Source organism: Drosophila gunungcola, unplaced genomic scaffold (genome assembly GCF_025200985.1).
Source record: "Drosophila gunungcola strain Sukarami unplaced genomic scaffold, Dgunungcola_SK_2 000155F, whole genome shotgun sequence".
NCBI lineage: Eukaryota > Metazoa > Arthropoda > Insecta > Diptera > Drosophilidae > Drosophila > Drosophila gunungcola.
In genome coordinates this window covers 77,311-103,634 of record NW_026453316.1, presented here as the reverse complement: position 1 = coordinate 103,634, position 26,324 = coordinate 77,311, and the positions used below count along the sequence as shown (strand labels likewise).

The 26,324-nt window shown below is 38.4% G+C and overlaps 6 protein-coding genes across 9 annotated transcripts in view; 5 read left to right on the top strand and 1 right to left on the bottom strand.

Annotated features, from left to right (window-relative positions):
- Positions 1-26,324, bottom strand: part of LOC128265786 (flotillin-2) — a 114,823-nt gene that overhangs the window by 17,435 nt on the left and 71,064 nt on the right. The gene's annotated exons all lie outside the window — the stretch shown is intronic.
- Positions 180-2,480, top strand: LOC128265775 (glucose dehydrogenase [FAD, quinone]). The gene has a single exon (XM_053001983.1). The coding sequence runs from the start codon at positions 324-326 to the stop codon at positions 2,373-2,375; it is 2,052 nt and encodes a 683-aa protein (XP_052857943.1). The 5' UTR covers positions 180-323; the 3' UTR covers positions 2,376-2,480.
- Positions 3,265-5,725, top strand: LOC128265777 (glucose dehydrogenase [FAD, quinone]). Its single transcript, XM_053001985.1, has 2 exons — positions 3,265-3,992; positions 4,368-5,725. The coding sequence occupies exons 1-2, from the start codon at positions 3,334-3,336 to the stop codon at positions 5,647-5,649; spliced, it is 1,941 nt and encodes a 646-aa protein (XP_052857945.1). The 5' UTR covers positions 3,265-3,333; the 3' UTR covers positions 5,650-5,725.
- LOC128265791 (uncharacterized) lies at positions 7,345-10,401 on the top strand. Its single transcript, XM_053002003.1, has 2 exons — positions 7,345-7,615; positions 9,286-10,401. The coding sequence occupies exons 1-2, from the start codon at positions 7,360-7,362 to the stop codon at positions 9,399-9,401; spliced, it is 372 nt and encodes a 123-aa protein (XP_052857963.1). The 5' UTR covers positions 7,345-7,359; the 3' UTR covers positions 9,402-10,401.
- Positions 10,985-14,898, top strand: LOC128265776 (glucose dehydrogenase [FAD, quinone]). Its single transcript, XM_053001984.1, has 2 exons — positions 10,985-11,592; positions 12,944-14,898. Exons 1-2 carry the CDS (start codon positions 11,257-11,259, stop codon positions 14,558-14,560), a joined length of 1,953 nt encoding a protein of 650 aa, XP_052857944.1. The 5' UTR covers positions 10,985-11,256; the 3' UTR covers positions 14,561-14,898.
- On the top strand, positions 15,762-21,866 carry LOC128265782 (glucose dehydrogenase [FAD, quinone]). Of its 2 annotated transcripts, none has more exons than XM_053001990.1 (3): positions 15,762-15,935; positions 16,596-17,602; positions 20,899-21,866. In XM_053001990.1, the coding sequence occupies exons 2-3, from the start codon at positions 16,630-16,632 to the stop codon at positions 21,795-21,797; spliced, it is 1,872 nt and encodes a 623-aa protein (XP_052857950.1). In that variant the 5' UTR covers positions 15,762-15,935; positions 16,596-16,629; the 3' UTR covers positions 21,798-21,866. The 2 variants fall into 2 exon arrangements, with proteins under 2 accessions (XP_052857950.1, XP_052857949.1); XM_053001989.1 differs by having other exon boundaries at positions 15,763-15,935; positions 16,599-17,602; positions 20,899-21,865.

Genomic DNA, 26,324 nt, shown 5'->3' with positions numbered 1-26,324 from the left:
CTAAACTCAAATATATACTCAGCGTTTAGTGATTAGCTTTACATACATATAAAGTCAGCACTTAAGATGTTTCCATTTTTTTTTTTATAAATCTGCCTTAAATCTTTAGGTGTTTAGTGTTATATTTTAGATCAATTAAACAGCTGTGTTTTCTCCATATACTCCATATATATTCTGTTACGCCACCTGTTGGCCGGGGCCTCAAGAGCAGAGCTATAAATATATATGGGCTTGAATTTGTTGATGTTTGCTTTCGTGTTTTTTTTATGGCTGGCAAACAGAAAGCAGAGCGAAATATAAAATAAAAGCGGGCAACAGGGTAAATGTATAATTTCGTTGATATGGTTATCGTGCGCGACATTCTTTTAATTGTGTCTAAAAAGCGGTACAGCCCGGTTCGGTTTTCAATTCAACCCATTAGTGTTAAAAATCAGTTGAAGATGGGCGATCGACAGCGCGTTGAAACCCTCTGTGGGGGAGTTTTCCTGCTCATGATTTTCGGGGGAAGTCCCTGCTCAGTTGCCCAATTATTTTCGGTGGATAGCAGTGGTTTGGGCATTTCCCTAATGCAATCGGTGACCATGGCCTTAAACGCTTCCAGTCTCGCTCTGGCCAACAATACCGCCTGGCCAGAGCAACACAATCCGCCGGAGGATCGATTGGAGATCGAGCACTATGACTACATAGTCGTGGGAGCGGGCAGTGCTGGCTCCATAGTGGCCAGTCGTCTGAGTGAACTGTGCCAGGTGAAGGTCCTGCTGCTGGAGGAGGGCCAACTGCCCCCACTGGAGTCCGAAATCTTCAGCCTTAGTGGAGCCCTGCATCACGATGCGAGGTACATGTTCCTTGAGGAGGCCGAACCAAATCCGAAATGTTGCCAGGCCATGGCACCTGGTCATGGCTGCGTCTGGTGGCATGGACGCATGATGGGCGGCGGTGGAGCCATCAATGGAAACATCTACATTCCCGGCAGTCGGCAGAACTTCAAGAACTGGAATTCGACTGTCTGGGATTGGCCACAGGTCCAAAAGACCTACAATCGCCTGCAACGACGCCTAAATCTCTCCTACCTTCAAGCTAATAGTCTCAGCATAAAGTTAGCCAATCTCATTTACTCTGGCTCCTCGGAATTGGGTGTGCCCCGAATGAAACAACCCTTGATAGCCGGTTCCACCTTCGGTTACACCCATCACGTTCCCGTGACCATTAACCAAGGCCGAAGGGGCAGCAGTGCTCGCTTATACCTGGCCAACGATCAGGTGAATAGAAGACCCAATCTTAGGGTAATACGAGGAGCGCAAGTCCAGAAGGTGCTAATCAGCCCCGAGGGAAACCAGGCCACAGGTGTAACTTACACCCTAAATGGAGTAGAACACACGGCAAAGTCCTCAGGAGAAGTGATCCTGAGTGCAGGAACCCTAAATTCCGCCAAGTTGCTACTGCTTTCGGGCATTGGACCCCGGGAAGAGCTCCAAAAATGGGATATACCCATCTACCAGGACCTGCCGGTGGGTCGAAATCTTCAGGATCATGGCATGCTGCCATTGTTTCTGCTTTTTGGTTCCAATTGTGCCGTAAATAGTACGCGGGATCCCACAGATAATCCCTATGCGCCCATTTCTGTTACCAAATATCTTCTGGAAAACCAAAAGGGCCCTTTGGCCAGTGGCTTCTACATGATGGGCTACATCAACTCCAGTTCACCCAGTTCCAGCCATGGCGAACCCGATCTCCATGTGGTGGCCCACACTCTTTTGCCAAAGGGAAGCAGTGGCAGCTTTGGTTACTTGGGTTTCCGGCCAGAGCTAATTCAGGCTCAGCAAGATATCCTAAAGAAATGGGATCTGCTGCAGATTATGGGTTCTCTAATGCATCCTTTGGCCCGAGGAAAAGTGAGTCTCTCTGGCAAGAATTGCTCTGACCAAGCCAAAATCGAAAACCATTATGGCGAGGCTCGAGAGGATCAGCAAACGCTACTCCGCTATGTGAGATATATTCAAAAGCTGACCAATACCCGATCTTTTCGTCGATGTGGTCTACGTTTCTGGTTGCCTACACTCGAGGAGTGTGATATATTAGCACCCGATTCGGATGACTACTGGCTGTGCTATATCCGATACTTTTATGTGGGTGCCTGGCATTCCGTGGGCACCTGTCGCATGGCTCCTCGAAGGAATTTCCAGGAGGATGGCGGCGTTGTGGATGAAAGACTACGGGTTCACGGTGTGAAGGGTCTTCGCGTAGTGGATGCCAGTATTATGCCGGAGTTACCGGCGGGCAATACGAATGGACCCGCCATGATGATCGGCGAGAAAGGAGCCGAAATGATCCTCGAAGATCGCGGGCAGAAGAATGAGGTTGTTCAGGAATGCTGAATGCTACAATAAGTTATATATATATTTTAAGAGAAACTGCTACCAAAAATTGTTGTATTTAATGATTTAGCTATACTTTTGTAAGAATACTACTACGAAAACATTCAAACCCTAAACAAAAATACATAATTAAAATATAATTGAATTATAATTAAATAGTATTTTGATTTAACTTTATTTAATCCATTTTCATATTATTAAATGAACAATGTATAGAACGCTTTTGGATCAATTGTGAATTTATAATTAAACAAACAATTGCCCATATAAACGTTAATTTTTTTAATGCCCTCATGAAAAATCCCTTACTTGTCAGTATAAATATATATGCACGAATGGTTGCCTGAATGTTTAATCGATTGTTTGCCATGCTTATCGCATTTCTTAATTTATTTTTTGCTTACATTTTTTTTAATTTTTGTTTTGTTTTGATCAGACTGTTTATGGTTCTACTTGGGTTTTAGGTTTAAGCATACTTAATATATATGACCAGATACTAAATAATTTATATTACTCTGATGATCATAGGGCATTATCTTTGTAGATTTTATAAATGTCTTTACATTTTGTATTAATACAAAATTAAACAAAAGTCTTTTATATAAAATACTAATAATAATAAAATTATACATATTTTGTAAGATATAAAAGTCACTTTAAAAAGTATTCTTAATAGCTGTAATTTTGTATTATTTTTATTTTATTTTATTTTATTATTTTTTGGTTAATTTGGCTCCACATATTGGGTTCGCTTTTTAATGACAATATTATCGTATTTCAAAATTGATTGAGTTAGAGTTTCTCTTGAAATCATTCTTTTGCAGTCCAGTGTTGCCATATAAGTAGCTGGGATTGCAGAATGTTTGGCACATTGGTCAATGCACCCATAGAGAAATCGCGGCTTTGGATCAGCGAAAATGGCTTAAGCTGGATCAGCAAATTGGCTGGAGTACGCTGGATGGTTTCCCATCGAAAGTCAGTCAGTTGTGCTTTCACGATGACTGCGATCAACACGTTCGTGACGATGTGGCGGTTCCTGCTGACCCTTGGCCCCTCGGCCATGATCATCCTGCTCCTGAACAAGGGAATCCTCGAGCAGCGGTTGGATATTGTGGACGAGGCGCACCGTGTCCGTTCGATTCACATCGAAGATCTGCGGGAATCCTACGATTTTATTGTGATTGGCGGCGGATCGGCGGGCTGTGTTTTGGCCGCCAGACTCTCGGAAAATCCGGAATGGAATGTTTTGCTTTTGGAGGCTGGCGGGGATGAGCCCCTGCTCGTCGATCTACCGCAATTGTACCCGGTATTCCAGCGGAGTCCTTGGGATTGGAAGTATCTAACGGAGCCCTCGGATCGCTATTGTCTGGCCATGGAGGACCAGCGTTGCTTTTGGCCCAGGGGCAAGGTTCTGGGGGGCTGCAGCTCCATCAATGCCATGATGTATATCCGGGGAAACAGGCGGGACTACGATCACTGGTCGGAACTGGGTAATCCTGGCTGGGACTATGCCAACGTGCTGCATTATTTCCGCAAAACAGAGGACATGCGGGTTCCTGGCTATGAACATAATCCATATCATGGACACGGTGGTCCCATTTCCGTGGAAAGATATAGGTGAGTGGGAAAATTCGAAGGGGCACTCTACAAAAATCACTAGGTTTTCAAAATCACTTATAAGTGTGTATAAAGTATAAGCAGTATATTATTTTAATCCAAAGGTTCGATGTTTCTATTTTTTATTACATTTTTATATTTTAAAATCCAAGTGATTTTTGTAGTTTTGTTTACGATTGATGTAGTTATATAGAGGTGAAAAGGTGCTAAAAAGTATGAACTAAAAAATTTAAGGTCGTCTTTCTTAGAATTTGAATATATTGTTGCATACTTTTACGCACTTTTTTTTAAGCCCTAGTGATATCTGTGGCTCTTTTACACTCTTTTTTAACTAGTTTTAAGCCCCCCTCAATAATTTCTTATCCATTTCCTTAGGTCCCCCTCACCCCTTTTGGATATTTTCATGAGGGCTGCCCAGGAACTGGGCATGGTCCATCCCGATGGAGATTTCAATGGTCGAACTCAGACTGGATTTGCCCCGCCACATGGAACTTTACGAGATGGCCTGCGTTGCAGTGCCAATAAGGGATACATTCGACGAAGTTGGCAGCGTCCCAATTTGCATATTGTGCTAAAAGCCTTCGTGGAGCGACTCCTGATCGATCCGCAATCCCACCGAGCCATTGGAGTGGTCTTCGAATATGGCCTGCTCAAGCATTCGGTGGGTGCCGAAAGGGAGGTGATCCTTGCGGCCGGCTCCTTGGCCAGTCCGCAACTGCTGATGGTCAGTGGTGTTGGCCCCAGGGAGCAATTGGAACCACTGGGCATCCCAGTGGTGCAGCACTTACCCGGAGTGGGTGGCAATTTGCAGGATCACATCTCGACTACTGGAGCTATATTCACTTTCGACAGCCGCCAGAATCGTCATCTGTCCTTCATTGTCCCCGAAATGTTGAATGAAGAGGCGGTGGAGGAGTTCCTCCAGGGATCCGATAGCTTCTTCTATGCCATGCCCGTGAGTGAGGTCATGGGTTTCTTCAGCACTCGCTATCAGGATCCCCGATTGGATTGGCCCGATGTCCAGCTTTTCATGGGCAGCTATGCCTATGGGGCCGATGGCGGCATAGTGGGTCGCCGGGGAGCTGCCATCACATTGGATAACTACGCGGAGACCTTTGAGCCGTTGATCTACCAGGATTCCTTTGTGATAGCCCCCCTGCTGATGCGTCCACGCTCCAGGGGATTCCTGCAGTTACGCTCTGCGGATCCTAAGGTTCATCCCCGCATCCATGCCAACTACTATGATGATCCGCATGACATGGCCATAATGGTGGAGGGTCTTAAGATGGCCCATCGTCTGAGCCAAACGCCGGTGATGCAATCCCTAAATGCCACCATGAATATCTACGAGTGGCGCAATTGCCCGGAGGTTGAGTACCTCAGCGATGCTTTCTGGGAGTGCCTGGCGAGATTCTACTCCCAGACGATCTACCATCCGGTGGGCACCTGCAAAATGGCCCCCGATTCGGATCCCGGCGGTGTCGTGGATCCCCGACTGAGGGTCAGAGGAATGCGGGGACTCAGGGTCATCGATGCCAGCATAATGCCCACTATTCCCACGGGCAATACAAATGCTCCGACTTTAATGCTGGCGGAAAGGGGAGCGGATATCATCAAGGAGGATTGGCGCCACTACAGAGATGGCGGCTGGAGTTAGGTACCATTATATCATACCTTTTGTACCATAATTTAACAACAATTTAACAGCAATAAACTCATTTGTACACAGAGTATATGGCTTGTGATTTCTCTACCTTAATATGGCACATATCTTTTTACTTAGCTTCTGAAAATAGTATTTTTTAAATCTATTTAAACAAAATAAATTGATAGTGCACTACTGTCTTTAACATTCTTTGTTCCTCCTCTAGATTGAACAAAAAAATGTTGTATAGAAAATATATGGCGTGTGACTTCTAAATTCAAAGCTTCTTACTTATCTTCTAAAATTACTATTATTTTCCTTCCTCAAAGATAGTATTTTAACAAGTATACTATTTGTACCTAGCTTTAAGCAAGCGTTTTAGTCTTTAAGTCAATAAGATGAATTAGGTGCATGATATAAACCCTCATAAGCCTTCTTTTTTTTTTTAATGCGACTTATAACCTAGCTTATCTACATTTAACAAGAATACTTTTCAATAACAATTCTTAATTTCAATTTAATTCAACCGCATGTAACTCACGCAACAAAAAAAACCTTTATAAATAAACATTTCGTTTTGCGGGCATGGGAAGATATTTATGCAATTGAAAGGGAAAACGATCTTGCAACCTAGATAAGCCCTGCGAGAAGTAGTAAATAAAGTATAAAGTGCATATTTGGCTAATGGGGCACATACTCTTTATGGCATTGAATTGGATTGAATGCCTGGGAGTCAACGAATTCCACCACTGTGATTATCAATCCATATATCAATTGGAATTAGCAAACTGCCTAACCATATAATGAGGGAACTATATAGCCATTGTTGCCATTCCCCGGGTCAGCTAATTTGCTTTGGTAATGATCTTGGCATTCATTTGACTCTTGTTGCAGTTGTCAGTTTCCCATTTTCAATTCAATTCAGTTTAATTTTTATTTATGCTTTTTTCTCTATTTCTAACAGCGAAAACTTGATACAAACATTTCCCAGCGTTTTGAACTTTTGCAGTTTTGTAGCGATTATTTTTGATTTTGTAGTCAGTAACTTATTTATGAGAGTATATTCGTTTTATATGCTTTTCGTGACTTCACATTAATATTGATTTATAATTTTAAAGTATTTGAGGGCTTTTTAAATTGAATAGGTTTCGGACAGCTTAACTGCATGGAAAATAAAAATTATTTTTTGCCTGTCAAATTAATATTTCTGTTTGTATTTTGCATTTTGCATTTAAAATAGTTAAAATTTTCAATTACTTTTAATTTATTTAAGATGATATTGAGGTTTCTATAATTTTTGAATATATTATGTTTTTTATATAGCTATAGCTGCATAAAAGTATTCAACAAAATATTTATTTTATTTCAAAAGAAAGAGTTAAATTTTTTTTAGTCCAAACTTTGAACAAATTCCTAATTCTTAAAGATTTTGGGTACAACCTTCGAAGGACATGTAATATTAAAAAAAAATTAAGAAACTGTTTATTAATAAATTAAAATACCTTTACGTTAAAAATAAACTAATAAGTATTTCAATGTTTTATAAATGCATTTAAAGCATTGTTCTGAATCGTTTTCTGCCCGTAATTTATGAGCGGCCACTGAACTGAAATGGCAAATGGCAGCGCGAAGCTTACGAGTTTGACCAGTTTGGGTGCCCCAGTGGGCCATGGCTTTGCTTTGGGCCGCGATTCGAATCGGAAAAGGTTTTCGAGACTTTTCATGCGAGTGTGCGGCGATCGAGTGGGTCAGTCCACGTCCGCCACTGATCGCAAGATGACGCTCCCGGAGCTGCCCCTAAAATCAATTCAAATGGTGATGGTGATGGTGATGGTGTTAGTGATGCTGCTCCTGGGTTCCAGCCTGGCCAATCCGCAGCAGTTTTTACTGGCCGAAGACTTAGTAACTGCTACAGGAACAGGCACCGGAACCGGAACCGGAAATGGTGCAGATCCCGTGCCCATCAACGATCCTTCTGGTAAGTTTTAACAATCATTTATTATTTTTTATATTGTTTAATTTCCAAAATCCTGTTAAATATTATTCATTTCCACAATTGCCTTTTTGTGTTATAAAGCTTTTGTTATTAAAATGCCCTATATAAGTTACTATGTATAATAGCAAGCCAAATATATTTTTTTAATTTTACAAATTCTGTTAAATGTTGTCCATTTTAAAATTGACATTTCTAAACAATAAGCTTTTGTTATTTGAGTGCCTACAGGAACTACCCTTTTTTAAAGCAAAATTCTGCTTAAAAACAAATGTTTAGGATTTATTAGATTTGCTATCAGATGAACAAAATGTGTAAGTGAAAAATTGAAAAATTTCCCTCTTCTCTTTTGACAATATCTTCTGAAGATAATTATCATATTGATAATTACATTATAATTTAGGCCTTATTAAAATGTGATACATTTCATTCGTAAAATGTTGTTCTTTACTTTAAGACATTGTCTTCGAAAGAAAAATTTAAATTTGTGTTTAAAAAAAATCATGTTTAAAACTTTGCAAAATGTATTATAAATTCAGTCAGAAGTCGGAGCCGGATCGGACGACTATAGCATATAGCTCCCATAGGAACAATCGGAAAAAAAAAAAAAAATTACAACTTTGCTGTTTTACAATTTTTATACCCTTGCAGAGGGTATTATAATTTCAGTCAGAAGTTAGCAACGCAGTGAAGGAGACATCTCCGACCCTATAAAGTATATATATTCTTGATCAGCATCACTAGGAGAGTCGATCTAGCCATGTCCGTCCGTCTGTCCGTCCGTCCGTCCGTTTCTATACAAACTGAAACTTTCTCAAAAGTTGTATTTCTATTGTAGGTAGTATATAAGTCGGAACGAGCCTGATCGGACGACTCTAGCATATAGCTCCCATAGGAACAATCGGTTTCTTAATTTTTTTTTTTAGTTCTTCGACATATACTAGTGGTTAAATATTTCAGAAACACGGTTTAAATTTCATCAAAATCGGACGACTATAACATAAAGCTCCCATTTAAACAATAAAAATATAAAAAAAATTACAAAAAATTTAACTTTTTTTTTGACTAATTAATTATTTGACAGTTCAGAATTACGCTTTTAATTTTATTAAAATCAGAAAACGATATCATATAGCTTCCATAGGAACTATCGAATAATTGAGCTGCAAATAATCATAACTTCAATGTTTTTAAATATGTACGCAAGTAAATCATAATTTTAATGTTTTCAAGAATATTTAATTGTTGCAATAGCTGCAAGGGTATATGAACTTCGGCTTGCCGAAGTTTGCTTCCTTTAACTATTTTAAATCTAATAATTTTCACTTTAATTTAAATATTTTAATATTAAATCATGCAATTTAATATGCATTGTATTAAATATTAAAATGTCATATTTTGTTTAAATACTTTTACATATTTGCATCAGAGTAGGAATTTTAGATATTTCCCTTTTACCCTTTTACAGGGCAGCAATAACATTAACTATATTTTTGAAAGTTTCAAATTATATAGACACTTAATGACCCGTAATCCAGTTTTTTACAGATCTAAGTATTGGTTTGAATTTCGCAGTAACTTTAACTATATTTTTGAGAGTTTCAAATTATATAGACGACTTAATGACCAGTAATACTGTCTTTTTTTTGTTACAGATCTGAGTGCTGGTTTGAATTTCGCGCCCGTTGGAAGTCTTATTGCGGCCGCTGCGAATGCCGTGCCCCCCGCCCCCGTTCAATTTATACGCACGGCCATGAACAGCGGGCTCTGACCGCCAGGTGGCGCTAACCTGAATTCTTGCCCAGCCCAAAAATAATTATCTCTTATTTTTAAGCGCCTTTTTAAGCTCCACTTTAATTACTCTGTTAAGCGTTTGTTTTTTTTTTTTGTTTTGTTTTTAGTTGCCTTTTTAAGTTGCCTTGTTTTGTTTTCGTTTGATGTCTTTCTGTGTGTGTTTTTTTTTTTGTTGAGCTTAGTGCTATAAATGAGTTTATGACACTTGTTTTATCTGGTTATGACTTTTGGAGCGATAAAAAATGTGCAATTGGGGGACCTCAGTCTCAATAGCAATTTGTTATCTGAATCTGCTATCGTGGTACTCTCTCTATTCTACATTTTTTTGCTCTTTTTTTAATCTATTTTTTTTTTTTTGAGGGTTTATATGGCTGACAAAATTAAAACAAATAAAGAACAAGTGGTAATTCAAGTACAGAGAAGTAAATTATAAGTCGTCACATTACAGCAAAGATATTTCAGTTTAAATTTAAAGTCATATCCCTCTAAAAAAATGAAAGAAGGTATTTGCAGCTATTTTGTATGACTTAAAAGTGTAGATAAACAAAGAATAAATTCGGACTTCCACAAAAATAATATTGTTTTGTTTATTTTTTAGTACAATACTGTCCCTTTCTTAATACAATTTATTAGTTTTTTTCTATAGCTATTTTTAAGAAATTGAACAACCAATTAGTTGTCAATGTAAGTCGCTAATAAGAATTAAAAAATACTTGTATATCTTATTAAATTGTATGAAAAAATATTCTTACTTCATCCAGAGTGCGATAGCGATCGGAAATAATGAAAAGTAATTAGAAAAATGTAGTTCAAATGAGCAACTGAGATGAAGTAGAGGCGCACACCCATTTAAGAACTGGATCAGTCACTCAAATGAGAGCTGATTTCGATTGTCATTCTGCTGTTAACAATGCTGATGCCGAGACTCACACAGAACAAAAAATGATAGCTTTAAATATAGTATTCAAGCGATGTTATTTTTAAAATGTGTAAAAGTTATATGATTAGTTCTAGTAGAATTCGTACTACAGCAAAAATGCTCTTCTTCTCGCTTGTACAAGCAAATATTTAAAGAAAATTCTAGAAATTTTAATGGATAACAAAGATACAAATTAACAAATTTTCCCCACCTTTTCTTTGTGATTCGATATAATTTTGATAGCTCTATATTTAATGCAATGGATGGTTTTCATTGAGTTATAGTTTCTTATAATAACAGCTATAAGCGTGTGGTCACGAACGAACGCAGAATAGAAATCGACTTGTGCTTAATCGAGGAATCTGAGTCTAAATTTGAATCTGAGAAATGGATTGGACTACACTGTGCTACAACATTTGACCTTTATTTTTTGTTAGCATAAATCAGTATAATTTTCTAATAGTTTAGGATGCGCAGATATCGAATGGAACTTAAAGTTCGTAAAATTCAGTCTCAATAATAGGGGAACGAAATTGTAAAAAATTCTTCAACAACATGGCTAAGTGAAAATAAAAAGCTTCAGAATATTTATTTTATTTATTTATTTATTTTAAAGTGTTAAACATATCAAGTGTAAAGTTGTCCACGTTTTTATCTCTTTGTGTAATTAATAATCAAATCGATAGCTATTTAGTACATTTTTTTCCCTGTGCATTCGTGACACATTCGCACGCGCTTCTCGGTTGGCAGAGTCAACGTCCTCGGCGGACGGATGGTTGCAGCAGGGGGAGGATGCACTGTACCCGCTTATCAGACAACCGGCTATAAAAGCGAATCTCCACCGGCGAGTGCGTCTCAGATATAGAAGAAATCGCGTCCAATCAAGTTACATTCGAAACACACACAGAACACAATGTCGCACACCGGCAGCCAGAGTTTTAACTTGGATGCGGTGGCCATTGGAGGTCCGTTTCAATGTGGAAATGGCACTGCTCCTGCTCCTCCAGCCATCGGATTGTGGAGTGGAATGGTCTCTGTCCTCTTGCAATCCCTCCTCTCCGCCCAATGCCTGGTTTCACCTGCCAGCCACTGGCCAGCGGACTACCGGGGGGACTTGAGTCAACCCTATGACTTTGTGGTCATCGGAGCCGGATCTGCAGGATCTGTGGTGGCCAGTCGACTCAGCGAGAATCCCCAATGGAAGGTTCTCGTCCTGGAGGCGGGCGGAGATCCACCCGTCGAATCTGAGGTGAGTCCAGCATTTGAATGTAATTACCTCACTCATTAGAACTGTATACTTGCCTATCACAATGAGGTCATAAAAGGTTTTATTATCTCGCAGATAACGTTGTTTTTATGCAAGCATTTTTTTAAAACTAAATAAACACTTGTTCTTAATACTTATATATATTTTATAGGGTCGGGTCACTGCTTTGCAAACTTCTGACCTATATTATAATACCCTCTGCGAGGGTATAAAAATAAACTACAGTCGAGCTTCCCTATCTAAGCTTTCTGGAACCAATGACATATCTTTCATTATTAATTTAACCTCAAAAATATTATACAAGAAAGAAAGGAATTTTTTGTTTGTTTCAAAGACTCAAAGACTCTAACTGTACTTTAGTTAAAGTACCCCAAAGTTAAAAGTAAAGGCAGACATTAAAATTTCAATTATAGTCATAAAACCTAAAACATTTAGTAAATGCAAAGATATAATAATACTGCTTTGTGATCAAAGTTGATTTTATTTAAAAACAAGAAGGAAAGCAAACTTCGGCAAGCCGAAGTTCATATACCCTTGCAGCTATTGCATTAATTAAATACTTTTGAAAACATTAAATTATGATTTACTTGAGTATGTGCTAAAAAAAAACATTGAAACTATGATGATTTGCAGCTCAATTATTAGATAGTTATTTTTATATATTTTTATTATTTCTATGGGAGCTATATGCTATAGACGTCCGATTTTGATAAAATTTATACCATAATTCTGAAATAATTAAACATTGCTATATGTCGAAGAACTAAACAAAAAATTAAAAAACAGAAAAGTTATAATTTTTTTTCATTTATTTTTCCGATTGTTCCTATGGGAGCTATATGCTATAGTCGTCCGATTTTGATGAAATTAAAACCGTAATTCTGAAATATTAAACCATTACTATATCTCGAAGAACTAAACAAAAATTAAAAAACAGCAAAGTTATAATTTTTTTTCTTTTATTTTTCCGATTGTTCCTATGGGAGCTATATGCTATAGTCGTCCGATCCGGCTCGTTCCGACTTATATACTACCTGCAATAGAAAGACAACTTTTGAGACTAGTTTGCATATAAACGGACGGACAGACGGACGGACAGACGGACATGAGTAGATCGACTCTACTAGTGATGCTGATCAAGAATATATACTTTATAGGGTCGGAAACGTCTCCTTCACTGCGTTGCAAACTTCTGACTGAAATTATAATACCCTCTGCAAGGGTATAAAAATACTTTCTAAGCTAATATTGATACACTTTATTATGGCTTCTCATATCATACATCACTACCAATATATTCCTATAAAAGTTATGAATTATGAATCTGTTTCAGTTGCCGGCATTATTTTTTGGCCTTCAGCACTCGGACTTCACCTGGAATTACTTCACCGAACCGAGTGACAAATCCTGTCAGGCCATGAGGGATGGTCGCTGCTATTGGCCGCGTGGCAGGATGCTGGGAGGATCCTCAGGAGCCAATGCCATGCTGTATGTCCGAGGCAATCGCAGGGATTTCGATGGCTGGGTGGCAATGGGAAATAGCGGCTGGAGCTATGACGATGTCTTGCCCTTCTTTGAACGATCCGTGACGCCGCAGGGAAACGCCACATATCCCAAGGGCTATGCTACGATTGGTGCCTTTGAGCGACAGGATGATGCAATTCATCAGATGATCATCGAGGGCGGTCGTGAGTTGGGATTGCCGTACGTTGAGCGATTCCAGGAGGGCAGTGAGACGGGCTATTCGCATGTGCCGGGAACCGTGAGACAAGGCCAAAGGATGAGCACGGCCAGGGGTTATTTGGGTACGGTATACCGAACCCGACCCAATCTTCATGTGGTGAAGAATGCCAGGGTGACGCAACTGCATTTGGATGATGATACCTTGAGGGGGGTCACCTTCGAAAAGGCCGGAGTTAGCCACCAAGTGGCGGTCACCAAGGAAGTTGTGCTCTCTGCCGGAGCCATCGATTCACCAGCTCTGCTCCTGCGTTCCGGCATTGGTCCCACTCAGCATTTGGAGGACTTGGGCATACCCGTGCGGCTGGATCTCCCAGGCGTTGGAGGCAACCTGCAGGATCATGTGCTTGTGCCACTCTTTTTGCGACTCGACGAGGGTCAAGCCGAGGCAGTCACCGAGAAGGGCATGCTGGATGGCATATATCAGTACCTAATCCATCGCAGTGGACCTTTGGCCACTCACAGCACCGCCTCCCTGGTGTCCTTCATCAACACCAATGCGAGTAGCAGAAGTGTCTATCCGGATACGGAGAACCATCACCTGTTCTTCCGTAGAGCCGATCATGCATCACTGGAAATGTTCACCAAAGGCTTGTCCTTCCAAGAGAAATATGTTCAGCCCCTGCAGGAATACCTTAAGGAATCGCATCTTCTCTGTGTTTTCGTGCTACTCTCGCATCCCTTGGCTAAAGGTGAACTGCGACTGAGGAGTCGAGATCCGAAGGAAGCGCCCGCCCTGACCAGTAATTACCTAACGGAGGAGCAGGATGTGGCCACATTATTAAGGGGCATACATTATATAGAATCCCTAGAGCAGACCAAAGCCTTTCGGGATCATCGCGCCGAAATTGCTCGCATTCCCATCGCGGAGTGCGATCATCTGACTACCGACTACCGCAGTGAGGAGTACTGGCGATGCTATGCCAAATATTTCACCATTACCTGTTACCATCAATCGGGCACCGTGAAAATGGGCCCCGCCTCCGATTCCGAGGCCTGTGTGAGTCCACGGCTGCGGGTCCATGGATTGAGTAACCTTCGGGTGGCGGATGCCAGTGTTATGCCATCGGTGGTCAGTGCCAATACGAATGCGGCCACCGTGATGATCGGCGAAAGGGCAGCTCATTTCATCCGCGAGGATCACGACGGCACCGAAAGTGGCAGCGATGGAGGTCCCTCGGTGCCGCACATGCATGCGGATGATTTCTAGTTCTTTAGTTTTAGTAATTCCAAGCACAGAACATCACAACTGGCAACTTGTCAACAAATTGTTGATTTCAAAGTGAAGTACATAAAGTACGTAACGGTTGTACAATCACGATAGGGGTACTTTTACCCCCTTTTTTTCTTTATAAAATAAGATCAAAGATGTTGCTCAAAAATGTTATTAAAAGTACAAAAATTATGCATAAGTTACTATTTTTGATTTTTTTTTTTGTTTTTTCTAAGCCAAATTTGTTTACACATTAGTAAGTTGGTAACTCAACTTAATATATGCTTTTATGTTTGAGGTATGGTTGTTGAATAAAAATAATAATGAAAACAATATTTTTTAACATTTCATAGACAAAATGGGATAGCGAGAAGATTTTTTCAGAATTTCCTGATATAAAAATCATCTTTACATAGTCTGATTTATCATTTAGATTTCTTTTTAAATTAAAAGTCCTAAATTTAAAATTAAGATATAGTTTGGATGACATTTAAGGTTTGGGTATCAAAACGATATAAAAACATAATTAACAACAAATTAAAAAAAAAAAAAAAACACGAAAATGTACCATAGTTTATCTAAAAAGCTTTTCCATTATCTAGGCCATCCAAAAACCATAAAACCACAAAGAACTAAGCAAACAGAGCATCGATTTTAAAGGGGAATCAGAACGAATTCGCAGATGGTCGAAAATCGTATCCCAAGCCACATTTGCCATAATTAAGATGTTTAGCATATCTGCGACTAAACTTGACCCACAAACCCACACAACAAGTTTGCCCGAAACGGCGATACCTCAACAAAATAACAAAATAAACATAAAAATGTGCTTATCAGCTGCTAGAACCCAAAAATAGCACCCAGAAGACTACTACTACAGCCCCCCATCGATCCTCCAGCACACGAGCATACAGATAAGCGAGTGCCAAACGCGGGAGACTCTTGATTCTCGAATCTATATTCTCGATTCTCGATTTGGGTGGCTTCTATGGGTCGCTGGGGTTTATCACACCTCGTTTAGCTAATCTTCGTGTGATAAGGGGAGTGCCGAGCAGCTGCTACAAGGCGGAAGGTGCGTCTAATTTATGTGTGCTATATGGTATACATGTATACATATATGCTATATACTGGAAGCGAAATGCAAATGTCTCGGAGCGCTTTTGATTTACGGACGCCGATGGCATACGAAAAGCGTTCGCAGCCCGGCCGTACAAATTCCGGCTGAATGCCGGTCCCATAGAACAGTTGCCGTCGAGCGGAGTGGACGAGCGAACGTGTGCGGCAGGTGGATTACGGATATTCGGAGTCAAGGATTAACCGAGGATTTGGCTAAGGATAACCCAAAGACTTTCAGTGCATTTCTTGCGCTTAGGTAGGTAACAGGACTATTTCTAACAAAGTGAAAACTATAATTAAATCTGAGTATAACCACTTTAAAGTTTACCTAAAGACCAATTTTATTAAAATTTACTTGAGTGTATACAGTAAAAAAAAGTGACTGATTAGTCCAGCATAATTTGATTGTGTTGATATAAAATTTCTAGGTTTCTTAGAAAGTTTTTAAGTTAAATTTTTTTTTTAACTTTATGAGTAAAGATTTCTATAGATCTTACAATACAAACACATAGGGATAAAACTTGTGCTTAAGAAATCTAAAAGTTACAATTTAGTAGACTTTTAAATTTTTTTTTGGGAAATACTTGGAAATAACTGGAATCAAGTATAAACAAAGTTATACTTAGGTAAATACCCAGTTTCTAACGCACCTCATTCCAAGGACTTAATGTCTCAACCCCGTTAAATATCTTTCCAATTAAAGATTTTTTTAAATTTAACTTAGATTCAAAATAAATTAGGGTAAACGATTAACATTTTAGGGATCATTCCAAGAAGTTATTGACCTTTTTTTTTTTTTATTTAACGTAACTGAAAGACACAATAAGGCAAACGCATGGTTTCTAACGTGTTGAGGATCTCTCCAAGGTCTTTTTGGGGACTTTCCTTGATTTATTCTTATTTTTCCCTGTTTTAGCAGCTTAACCTGAAAACTTGGTACGATCCCAAAGATGGAGTTCCTGAGCGCCCAGTGCGCTGCCCGTTCCGCTGGTCCGGCCAATACGCTGATGTCCCTGCTCCTGTCCACGCTGATCAGCAAGTACTGCGACTTGAGTGGCCAACAGCAGTGGCCCGAGGACAAGGGCGATTGGTTGGACAAGGCTGGTGGCTTCCAGCACGACTACGACTTTATAGTGATTGGATCGGGCAGTTCGGGAGCTGTGGTGGCCGGTCGCCTGGCCGAGGAAAGGAATTGGAAAGTGCTGCTGCTCGAGGCTGGAGGCGATCCCCCCATTGAAACGGAATTCGTGGCATGGCACATGGCCACCCAGTTCTCGGACTGGGACTGGCAGTACCACTCGCAGCCCAATGGACGTGCCTGCATGGCGATGCAGGGTGAAAGTTGCCACTGGCCGAGGGGCAAAATGCTGGGCGGCACGAACGGAATGAATGCGATGATCTATGCCAGGGGCACGCGGAAGGACTTCGACGACTGGGAGGCCAGAGGAAATCCGGGATGGGGCTACGACGAGGTGCTGGAGCACTTCCGCAAGGCCGAGGATCTGCGCTCCACCCGGCCGGACTACAAGCCCGGCGACCATGGCGTTGGTGGACCCATGGGACTGAACAACTACGTCTCGGACAACGAATTCCGATCCACCATTCGCGCTGGCATGAAGGAAATGGGCTACGGCAGTGCGCCCGACTTCACCGAAGGCTCCTTTGTCGGCCAAATTGACATTTTGGGCACTCAGGATGGGGGTCGTCGCATCACCACCGCCAGATCTCATCTGCACAAGAACACCCCCAATCTGCACATCCTGCGACACGCCCACGTCAAGAAGATCAATCTGGATGGCCACAATCGAGCGGAAAGCGTGACCTTTGTGCATCGCGGCAAGAAGGAGTACACGGTGCGGGCCAGCAAGGAGGTCATCGTGTCCGCCGGAGCCATTGGTTCGCCCCAGATCCTGCTGCTCTCGGGTGAGTCTTCAAATCATGGCGGTCATATAGCAACAAGGTCACATCAACATTGGTTAAAAAGGACTGAGTAGTCAGAGTCAGAGTCATATTCCTTTATCTTTTTGTTATAAAATATAAAGTTACCAATAGTGAACACTAACTATTGTAACAAATTAAATATAGAATATCATCATCTAAATATTCCATAATCTAAAATTCAAATAACTTATCTCGAATCTCATAATCGTACAAAAAAGAGATTAATATAAGAGAAATGTAAGAAATATTATTTTTCTCATATTGAACTCTTTTTTGTTTGAGGTATTTTTCCATACACAACAAATTGTATATTAAATTTTGATATTTTCAGGCCCCAGTATTGATATCATAAAGATAAATGTACTTATCTCTTACATTTAACTCTATCTTTAAAATATTCCAAGTACTTTAATTGTTTGAAAAAGCCAGAGTAGTAATTTAATAAGCCAAGAAGCATTAACAATATAACAGATATCTTCAACTTTTTTTCCCCCCAAACCAACATAACTAATGTAAAAAACAAGAAAGGAAGCAAACTTTGGCAAGCCGAAGTTTATATACCCTTGCAGCTATTGCAAGAATTAAATATTTTTGAAAACATTAAAATTATGATTTACTTGCGTATATGTCTAAAAACATTGAAGCAATGATGATTTGCAGCTCATTATTAGGTAGTTATTTTATATAATTTTATTATTTTATTGGCGCTATATGATATAGTCGTCCTATTTTGATGAAATTTTAACCGTAATTCTGAAATATTTATCCATTACTATATGTCGAAGAACTTATAGAAAAATTTAAAAACACCAAAGTTATAATTTTTTTTTATTTACTTTATGATTGTTCCTATGGGAGCTATATGCTATAGTCGTCCGATTTTGATGAAATTTAAACCGTAATTCTGAAATATTTATCCATTACTATATCTCGAAGAACTAAAAAAAAAATTAAAAAACAGAAAGGCTATAATTTTTTTTCATTTATTTTATGATTGTTCCTATGGGAGCTATATGCTATAGTCGTCCGATTTTAATAAAATTTAAACCGTAATTCTGAAATATTTAACCATTACTATATCTCGAAGAACTAAAAAAAAAAATTAAAAAACAGAAAAGTTATAATTTTTTTCATTTATTTTTCCGATTGTTCCTATGGGAGCTAGATGCTATAGTCGTCCGATTTTGATAAAATTTAAATCATAATTCTGAAATATTATTAAAATTAAAAAACAGCAAAGTTATAATTTTTTTTCATTTATTTTTCCGATTGTTCCTATGGGAGCTATATGCTATAGTCGTCCGATCCGGCTCGCTCCGACTTATATACTACCTGCAATAGAAAGACAACTTTTGGGAAAGTTTCATGGAGATAGCTTAAAAACTGAGAGACTAGTTTGCATATAAACGGACGGACAGACGGACGGACATGGCTAGATCGACTCGCCTAGTGATGCTGATCAAGAATATATATACTTTATAGGGTCGGAAACGTCTCCTTCACTGCGTTGCAAACTTCTGACTGAAATTATAATACCCTCTGCAAGGGTATAAAAAGGACTGAGTAGTCAGAGTCAGAGTCATATTCCTTTATATTTTTGTTATAAAATATAAAGTTACCAATAACTATTATAACAAATTAAATATAGAATATCATCATCTAAATATTCCATAATTTAAAATTCAAATAACTTATCTCGAATCTCGTAATCGTACAAAAAAGAGATTCTCATCTTAAACTCTTTTTGTTTGAGGTATTTTTCCATACACAACAAATTGTATATTAAATTTTGATATTTTCAGGCCCCAGTATTGATATCATAAAGATAAATGTACTTATCTCTTTCATTTAACTCTATCTTTAAAATATTCCAAGTACTTTAATTGTTTGAAAAAGCCAGATTAGTAATTAAATAAGCCAAGAAGCATTAACAATATAACAGATATCTTCAACCAACATAACTAATGTAAAAAAAAGTTCATTGTCGTATCATTAAGTCCTAGTTTTAAAATCTAAAACCTTGAAGTTGATATCTGAAAATCCCAATTTTAATATCATAAACTCCTAATTTTTTAACAAAAAAAAATCTTAACTTATCTCTTATATTTTACTCTTTCTTTTTAATATGCGAGGTACCTTGCCAAAATGCAATTGATAACGATGTGATAAGAAATTACGATTAGACGTAGAAAGAATATATTGTGATCCTTCAATCCCGCCATAAAGCCCCTAAATCTTTCGCATGCTCTTGTTCTTTATTAAGTAGTTAGTTTAGCTTCTGTTTTGTTTGGTTGCATCTGGAATTCTAGAAAGACTTTTGATAAGCGCGGATTGGCGAACGATTAGATAGGTGGAGTACGATATCGGACCCAAGGAAAGGAGCCTCGTGTCGATGATGTGTCAATGTCAAGCACGCGCAAGGTCGCACAAGGTCAAGCGATTATGTCCGCCCGATCGCTAGGGATTGTAAGAATATGGAAAATAACGTTCTAGCAAGATATAACCATAAAAAAAAAAAAAAAAAACGATAGGGCGGTACTTTCTCTATAAGTTTTAGGTTCACCAATTTACCAGGTGATTATTTGTGGCTTTCACAAACATTTGACTTCAAGTATTTGGTAGTACTTCGCATTTTGCACATTAAATAAGGTTTACGCACCTGCAAAGAAAAAGAAAACAAAATCAGGGTTATAGAATTTGTTTAAGCCGAATATTTTAAGAAAATGACAAGAACAAGTTCTAACAGAATTTCCATTAAAAGTTCACATGAATTTAAAACCAAAATGGGACAGGTTCTTTAGTTTGTCTTATAACTGGTTTCCATGTTTATTTAACATTCCAAAAAGTACGCAGTAGAATTATCAGTTGATTTTAGAAATATTAAGATCTTTATTAGGCAATCGGAGGTTTGAAAAAGATCAAACAATAAATTTACCCCCAACAATAATCTTAAATTACTAAGCAAAAAATATTTAAAAGACTTTTATGTAGCCAATGTAGGGTTTAGTATTATCTAAATGCAAGAAATAATAAGGTACTTCCTAGGTTTATTAAGGTTTTATACGAAACATTTTAAAATGTTATGCAATATTTTTCACTGAACAACTCAAATAGAAATGCATTCAACGAATTAAAGTTTACATAATTGTTTTTGCATAATAGTTTTAAAATTGGTTAACTAGGAAAATATTAAAAAGTCTTTAAGCAGTAATACATAACTAACTTTCTCATAACTTGACATTTTTGAAAGAAACACAAAATAAATACACTTTTTACAGGCGTCGGTCCCGCCGATCACCTAAAAAGCCTGGGAATTCCCGTGAAACTGGATCTGCCCGTGGGTCGCAATCTGAAGGATCACGCCAGTCTGCCGGTGATCTTCCAGATCGACAAGTCCACGGCCCGCAAGCCCACCGAGGAGGAGTTGGTGGACGCCATGTACAACCTGCTGATGGGTCGTCATAGCAAACTGCTGCACCACGAGGCCACCGCCTTGACGGGATTCATAAACACCACGTCGATTGAGGGCCCCAATCCGGACATTCAGACCACCAATTTCTTCAGCCTTATGCAAAGTCCCGAATTGAAGGGTTATGTGGCTGCCACCGGATTCAATGATCGCGTGGCCAAAAGCATTTTGTCGGCCAACCAAGAGACCAATACCTACATTACCTATTTGCTCCATTTGAAACCCTTCTCGGCGGGCAGTTTGACTTTGCAGAGTACGAACTACTTGGAGGCCCCACTTATAGATCCCGGCTATATGACCGACGAACGTGATGTGGACACCTATATCCGAGCGTTGAATATCTACAAGAATTTGCCAAATACCAAGGCTTTCAGTGAGAGGGAGGCCGAATTGCACAAACTCGATTTGGAGAAGTGCAATGGTCTGGAGTATCAGTCGGATGACTACTGGCGCTGCTACATCCGTCACATGACGACCACCGTCTATCACCCGGTTGGAACCACTCGGATGGGCCCATCCACCGATGAAACAGCCGTTGTGGATCCTCGATTGAGGGTTCATGGCGCCAAGGGTCTGAGGGTGATCGATGCCAGCATTATGCCCGATATCGTGGGTGCCAACACCAACGCAGCCTGCATCATGATCGGCGAGAAGGGAGCGGACATGATCAAGGAGGACTATCTTGGCGGCAAACATACCGAGCTCTAGGCTCAGCGATATTGCACGATTTAGGTTTTACATTTATTGTAAATTTTTTTTGTCTTATAATAAATCAATGCATTTTACATAGAACTAAAACGTTCGAAGGATTGTTTGGACGGAAATCGATGTTTGATATTTGTTTGGTTGATATATAGAACAAGAAGGAAAGCAAACTTCGGCAAGCCGAAGTTCATATACCCTTTCAGCTATTGCATTAATTAAATACTTTTGAAAACATTTAAATTATGATTTACTTGAGTTTGTGCTGAAAAACATTGAAACTATGATGATTTGCAGCTCAATTAATAGATAGTTATTTTATATATTTTTATTATTTCTATGGGAGCTATTTGCTATAGACGTCCGATTTTGATAAAATTTATACCATAATTCTGAAATAATTAAACATTGCTCTATGTCGAAGAACTAAACAAAAAATTAAAAAACAGAAAAGTTATAATTTTTTTCATTTATTTTTCCGATGGTTCCTATGGGAGCTATATGCTATAGTCGTCCGATTTTGATGAAATTTAAAACGTAATTCTGAAATATTAAACCATTACTATATCTCGAAGAACTAAACAAAAAATTTAAAAAACAGCAAAGTTATAATTTTTTTTTCATTTAATTTTCCGATTGTTCCTATGGGAGCTATATGCTAAAGTCGTCCGATTTTGATGAAATTTAAACCGTAATTCTGAAATACTTTACCATTACTATATGTCGAAGAACTAAACAAAAAATTTCTTAATTTTTTTTGAACATGAGCATGTACGCAAGTAAATCATAATTTTAATGTTTTCAAAAATATTTAGTTCTTGCAATAGCTGCAAGGGTATATGAACTTCGGCTTGCCGAAGTTTGCTTTCTTTCTTGTTTAAAATACATTAACTAAAACGTTGAATGGCATTTTAATATGAAATTTTCTCTAGCATCACTAACAACAATAAAATGGATTTATTAAATTTATAGACAATATATTTAAATTCGTGGAGTATCTTCACACCTATATATACATTCTTCGTGGCTTTTCTACATAAACTTTTCAAGATCATCTGCATTTTGGTTGTTGTCTGTGCTAAAATGGTCGACAATGAATGTAAAACTGTTTTAATTTTAGAAGAAACCGTTTTTGTAAGCATGAATGTCTTTCAAGTTTTCTTAACATGTAACTATTTTAAATATCTTTTAATCTTTGTATATAATTATATCCCAAAGCTATTACAGGATATTGAAAATTTCCTGCCCATTTTAATTTTGAGTGTGAATTTTGTGTGGTGTGACGGCTTTATCTGCCAAAAAAAAAAAAAACTGCACCATCAGCATTAAGTGGCGATTGTATTGAGTCTGGGCGATACTTGATGCTCGGCCTGGTTAGCTACGTTTTGGTTTTGATTGACAGCTTTCACTTTTCATTTCGCCGTTTTTTATATATACATATAAATATATATTTGTGGGTAGGTTTATATATTTTTTTTGATTTTTCGGCCAGCAAATTGCCGCTCATTGCGGACAACTCATTATCCATGCCCCGCGTCCAACGCAATATCTCAAATATTTCCAGGCGCCGCGAAGCGTGCCAGTTTTTGGTTTTGTTTGAGCATTTCGGTTTTCATCTAATGGCAGGCGGTGCATACCAAGCTAAACGTAATTAATTGTTGGCCAAGTTAGCCACCAAGTGGGTGGACGCTTACTAATTGTATAATCAAGGTGTGAAGAGAAACAGAGATATGCTGAAAACTAAATTAGATAAGGACGTGTCGTTTTTAATTGTTTAACTCAGGCTAAAAAAATTATAAAAACTAAATATTAAGGTAAATTTAATTTTAGTTATTTTGCCCTTGCAGATATGGTATTTTAACGATGGTTAAAAGTTTGTAACGCTGTTAAAATTCCATGTATGGCCAAAAAGTTAATTTTTCAAAATCAACAGGGGAATACCAAGTTTTCAAACCAAGTTAAAACCAATCCAACTCTTTTAGTTAGTTTGAGGTTTTACATATTTAAGCTTATTCTGTAATAAGAACATATTTTCTGTGTCTGTTCATTCTTCATATAATTAAGTTGTACTAAACTGCAACAAAATGGTTATCGCAATGACAAACTATCCGCTAAACGCTGACAAGGGTATTGTACAAATGGAGTTAAATAGCTTTGCCTTTACATTAAGATATCTCACCATTAAATTAAATTGAATTGAAATACAATTGCTTTAGACAACATATCAGTACCCTCTGTCTTATTACAAAATATACTTTACCAATTGCTAAATGTAGTGTAAGAGGTCACACTATCTTAGCCCCCACCCACATTTGCCCCCTTCCCCATTCGCCACTCCTTGAAAGCAATTAACAAAGGGCACGTAATAACTCTTTTTTCCATCCATGCACTTGACCAAACCGCAAAATGGAAACCAATTAAACCAAATCGCTCGCGATACAAGCCCAGATAATACCTCACGTGGAAAGTGACAAATGAGAAATGAAAAAAGGGAAGAGGTACGCGGGAATAGGCACGGAAATTCCAAAATTCCGAAAGCCACACAACAACTGAAGCTGAGGAGTTTAGCCAAGTGTTTTGGGATGAGAGATGCTCGCTGTGGCATGCGACTGCTGCTCGACTACCAGTTAGCCACTGTCTGCCCCGCCCCCTTTTGACAGCCGCCCATGGCAACCTACATACGTATAGTATATATATGTATATATTTGGTGTCTAAGGCACGTCGGCCAAATCGGCCATGCTCGACTGCTGTTCAGATACACGAGCCGAGATACAAATCGGAGATGCACGTGAGTTGAGGTGATCGTACTGGAACACGGGGATTCCAAAGTAAATTAAGGGGGAATAATGTTAATTCACTATTTTACCAAAATATTTAAACCCCGAAAAGGTTTATATAAATAAAATAACAAAATATGTTATACTTTTTTTAAAAATTAAACATGTACAACACTTTCTAAAGTATTAAATAAAAAAAAATTGTTATTTATAATATTGCAATTTTGGATTGCAATTTCCTATTATTTTCATTCGTTTAACATTTGAATTTTGATCAGAGTATGCACACAATTTAAGACATGATTGTATAAAGCAAAACCTTTTTTTTTTAAGTCAAACTTATATTTTTAGTTTTTGTTATTTTTCAAATGTAAAACACTACAATTTTCCATAAATATAACGAATCATTTGGAAGTAGCTAAACCGATTACATATTGGCATTTATAATATCGAAAAGTTCTGTTCATTTCTTTATTTATTTTTGGTACAGTTAAGGAACAAAATGAAATCGAATATTTGGTTACGTTGTGATGTACATAAAATTAAAATGTCATAGGTATAATCCCAAAAACTTCCCTGTTCGCAAAATCAATTCACGTAGCCATCTCTAAGGAGGTTACGAATATGCTGCCATTACTCCATGACTTCGTTTCTTGCATTTGTCGTTTAATGAAGTTCATTTTCAGTGCCCAAACTGGAGATACCAATGTGGATGACGTAGCGAAAAAAATTAAAAGCCATGGAAAGAAGTTGAAAGGGGGGGGGGAGTAATTGTTATGTCACCCCGCCAAGAGCTTTCTTCTGGGGAAGATTGGTGGTGGCGCCTCTTCACTTTACCCAACTTTATTTTATATTTTTTTTTTTTTTTTGGGCTCCTCTTCTATTTTCACTTTTAATTGCCCTCGAGGCAAACAAAAATTGTTTGTTGATTGGGCAATTGGCCCAAAAGAAATACTGCGTTTGGGGGCATGGACGCATATAGTAGTACCACTCGGAGTACCAGTAAGTACCGGAAATAGTTTGCCGTGTGTGAACACAAATGGATATAGTAACACTAATTGTAATTGTAGCGGAAACTGTTGATTAAATATGCACAGAAGCCTGGGAACCGAAAGTATTTCCAAGCCATTATAACGTATTATTGTTCGTAAGAGAGTTTAGCTTTTTTTTGGTAAGAGTAAACAATTGCCGACTGTCAAAATGCAATTATTACAAATTTTATAAACTTTAATTAACAAGTTCCCAAATACCAGCACTGTCAAGTGGTCTATAATTTAGTCTACAAATCAATTGGAGCTATATTTACTCACAAGATCCATCAAAAGTCTTGAACCTCCCTTTTAAAAGAAGGTCATTGAAGTATGGCCCTTGCATAATGGAGGCCCTAAGTTGAAGCTAGAAAAAAAAAAACTGAAGAAGAAACCAAAACAAAAGACGGCATCGCAAAAAGTTTTGACAAGTTTATTTGTGCCTTGATTGTCAAGTTGTATTTGTTTAGTGGGGGGAAGCGAAGTTTCCGCGACATTCGCATGGAAAACTCAGCTTAAATCGCTTTGAATGACCTTGCCCCATTAGATGGTGATATATCAAACGATCGTCACATCGTGGCACTGTTTATTTGCTGGCATTACATTGTGTGAGCGACTTTCGTCATTCCTTTGCAGGTGGAAGTGGTTTAACATATCGGTCTCAGGGACTGGTCGATTGGGAAATGTTCCAATAAACACTTAAATTGTGTCAACCCAAGATAACTTA

What these genes read in the sequence shown, in the direction of transcription:
- LOC128265775 (XM_053001983.1), top strand. Translation starts at nt 324, where the DNA reads ATGTATAATTTCGTTGATATGGTTATCGTGCGCGACATTCTTTTAATT.
- LOC128265777 (XM_053001985.1), top strand. Translation starts at nt 3,334, where the DNA reads ATGGTTTCCCATCGAAAGTCAGTCAGTTGTGCTTTCACGATGACTGCG. An exon ending in ATTTCCGTGGAAAGATATAG is followed by an intron (nt 3,993 to 4,367) that starts GTGAGTGGGAAA and finishes CCATTTCCTTAG; the next exon opens with GTCCCCCTCACCCCTTTTGG.
- LOC128265782 (XM_053001990.1), top strand. Translation starts at nt 16,630, where the DNA reads ATGGAGTTCCTGAGCGCCCAGTGCGCTGCCCGTTCCGCTGGTCCGGCC. An exon ending in CCAGATCCTGCTGCTCTCGG is followed by an intron (nt 17,603 to 20,898) that starts GTGAGTCTTCAA and finishes CACTTTTTACAG; the next exon opens with GCGTCGGTCCCGCCGATCAC.
- LOC128265791 (XM_053002003.1), top strand. Translation starts at nt 7,360, where the DNA reads ATGCGAGTGTGCGGCGATCGAGTGGGTCAGTCCACGTCCGCCACTGAT. An exon ending in GCCCATCAACGATCCTTCTG is followed by an intron (nt 7,616 to 9,285) that starts GTAAGTTTTAAC and finishes TTTTTGTTACAG; the next exon opens with ATCTGAGTGCTGGTTTGAAT.
- LOC128265776 (XM_053001984.1), top strand. Translation starts at nt 11,257, where the DNA reads ATGTCGCACACCGGCAGCCAGAGTTTTAACTTGGATGCGGTGGCCATT. An exon ending in ATCCACCCGTCGAATCTGAG is followed by an intron (nt 11,593 to 12,943) that starts GTGAGTCCAGCA and finishes AATCTGTTTCAG; the next exon opens with TTGCCGGCATTATTTTTTGG.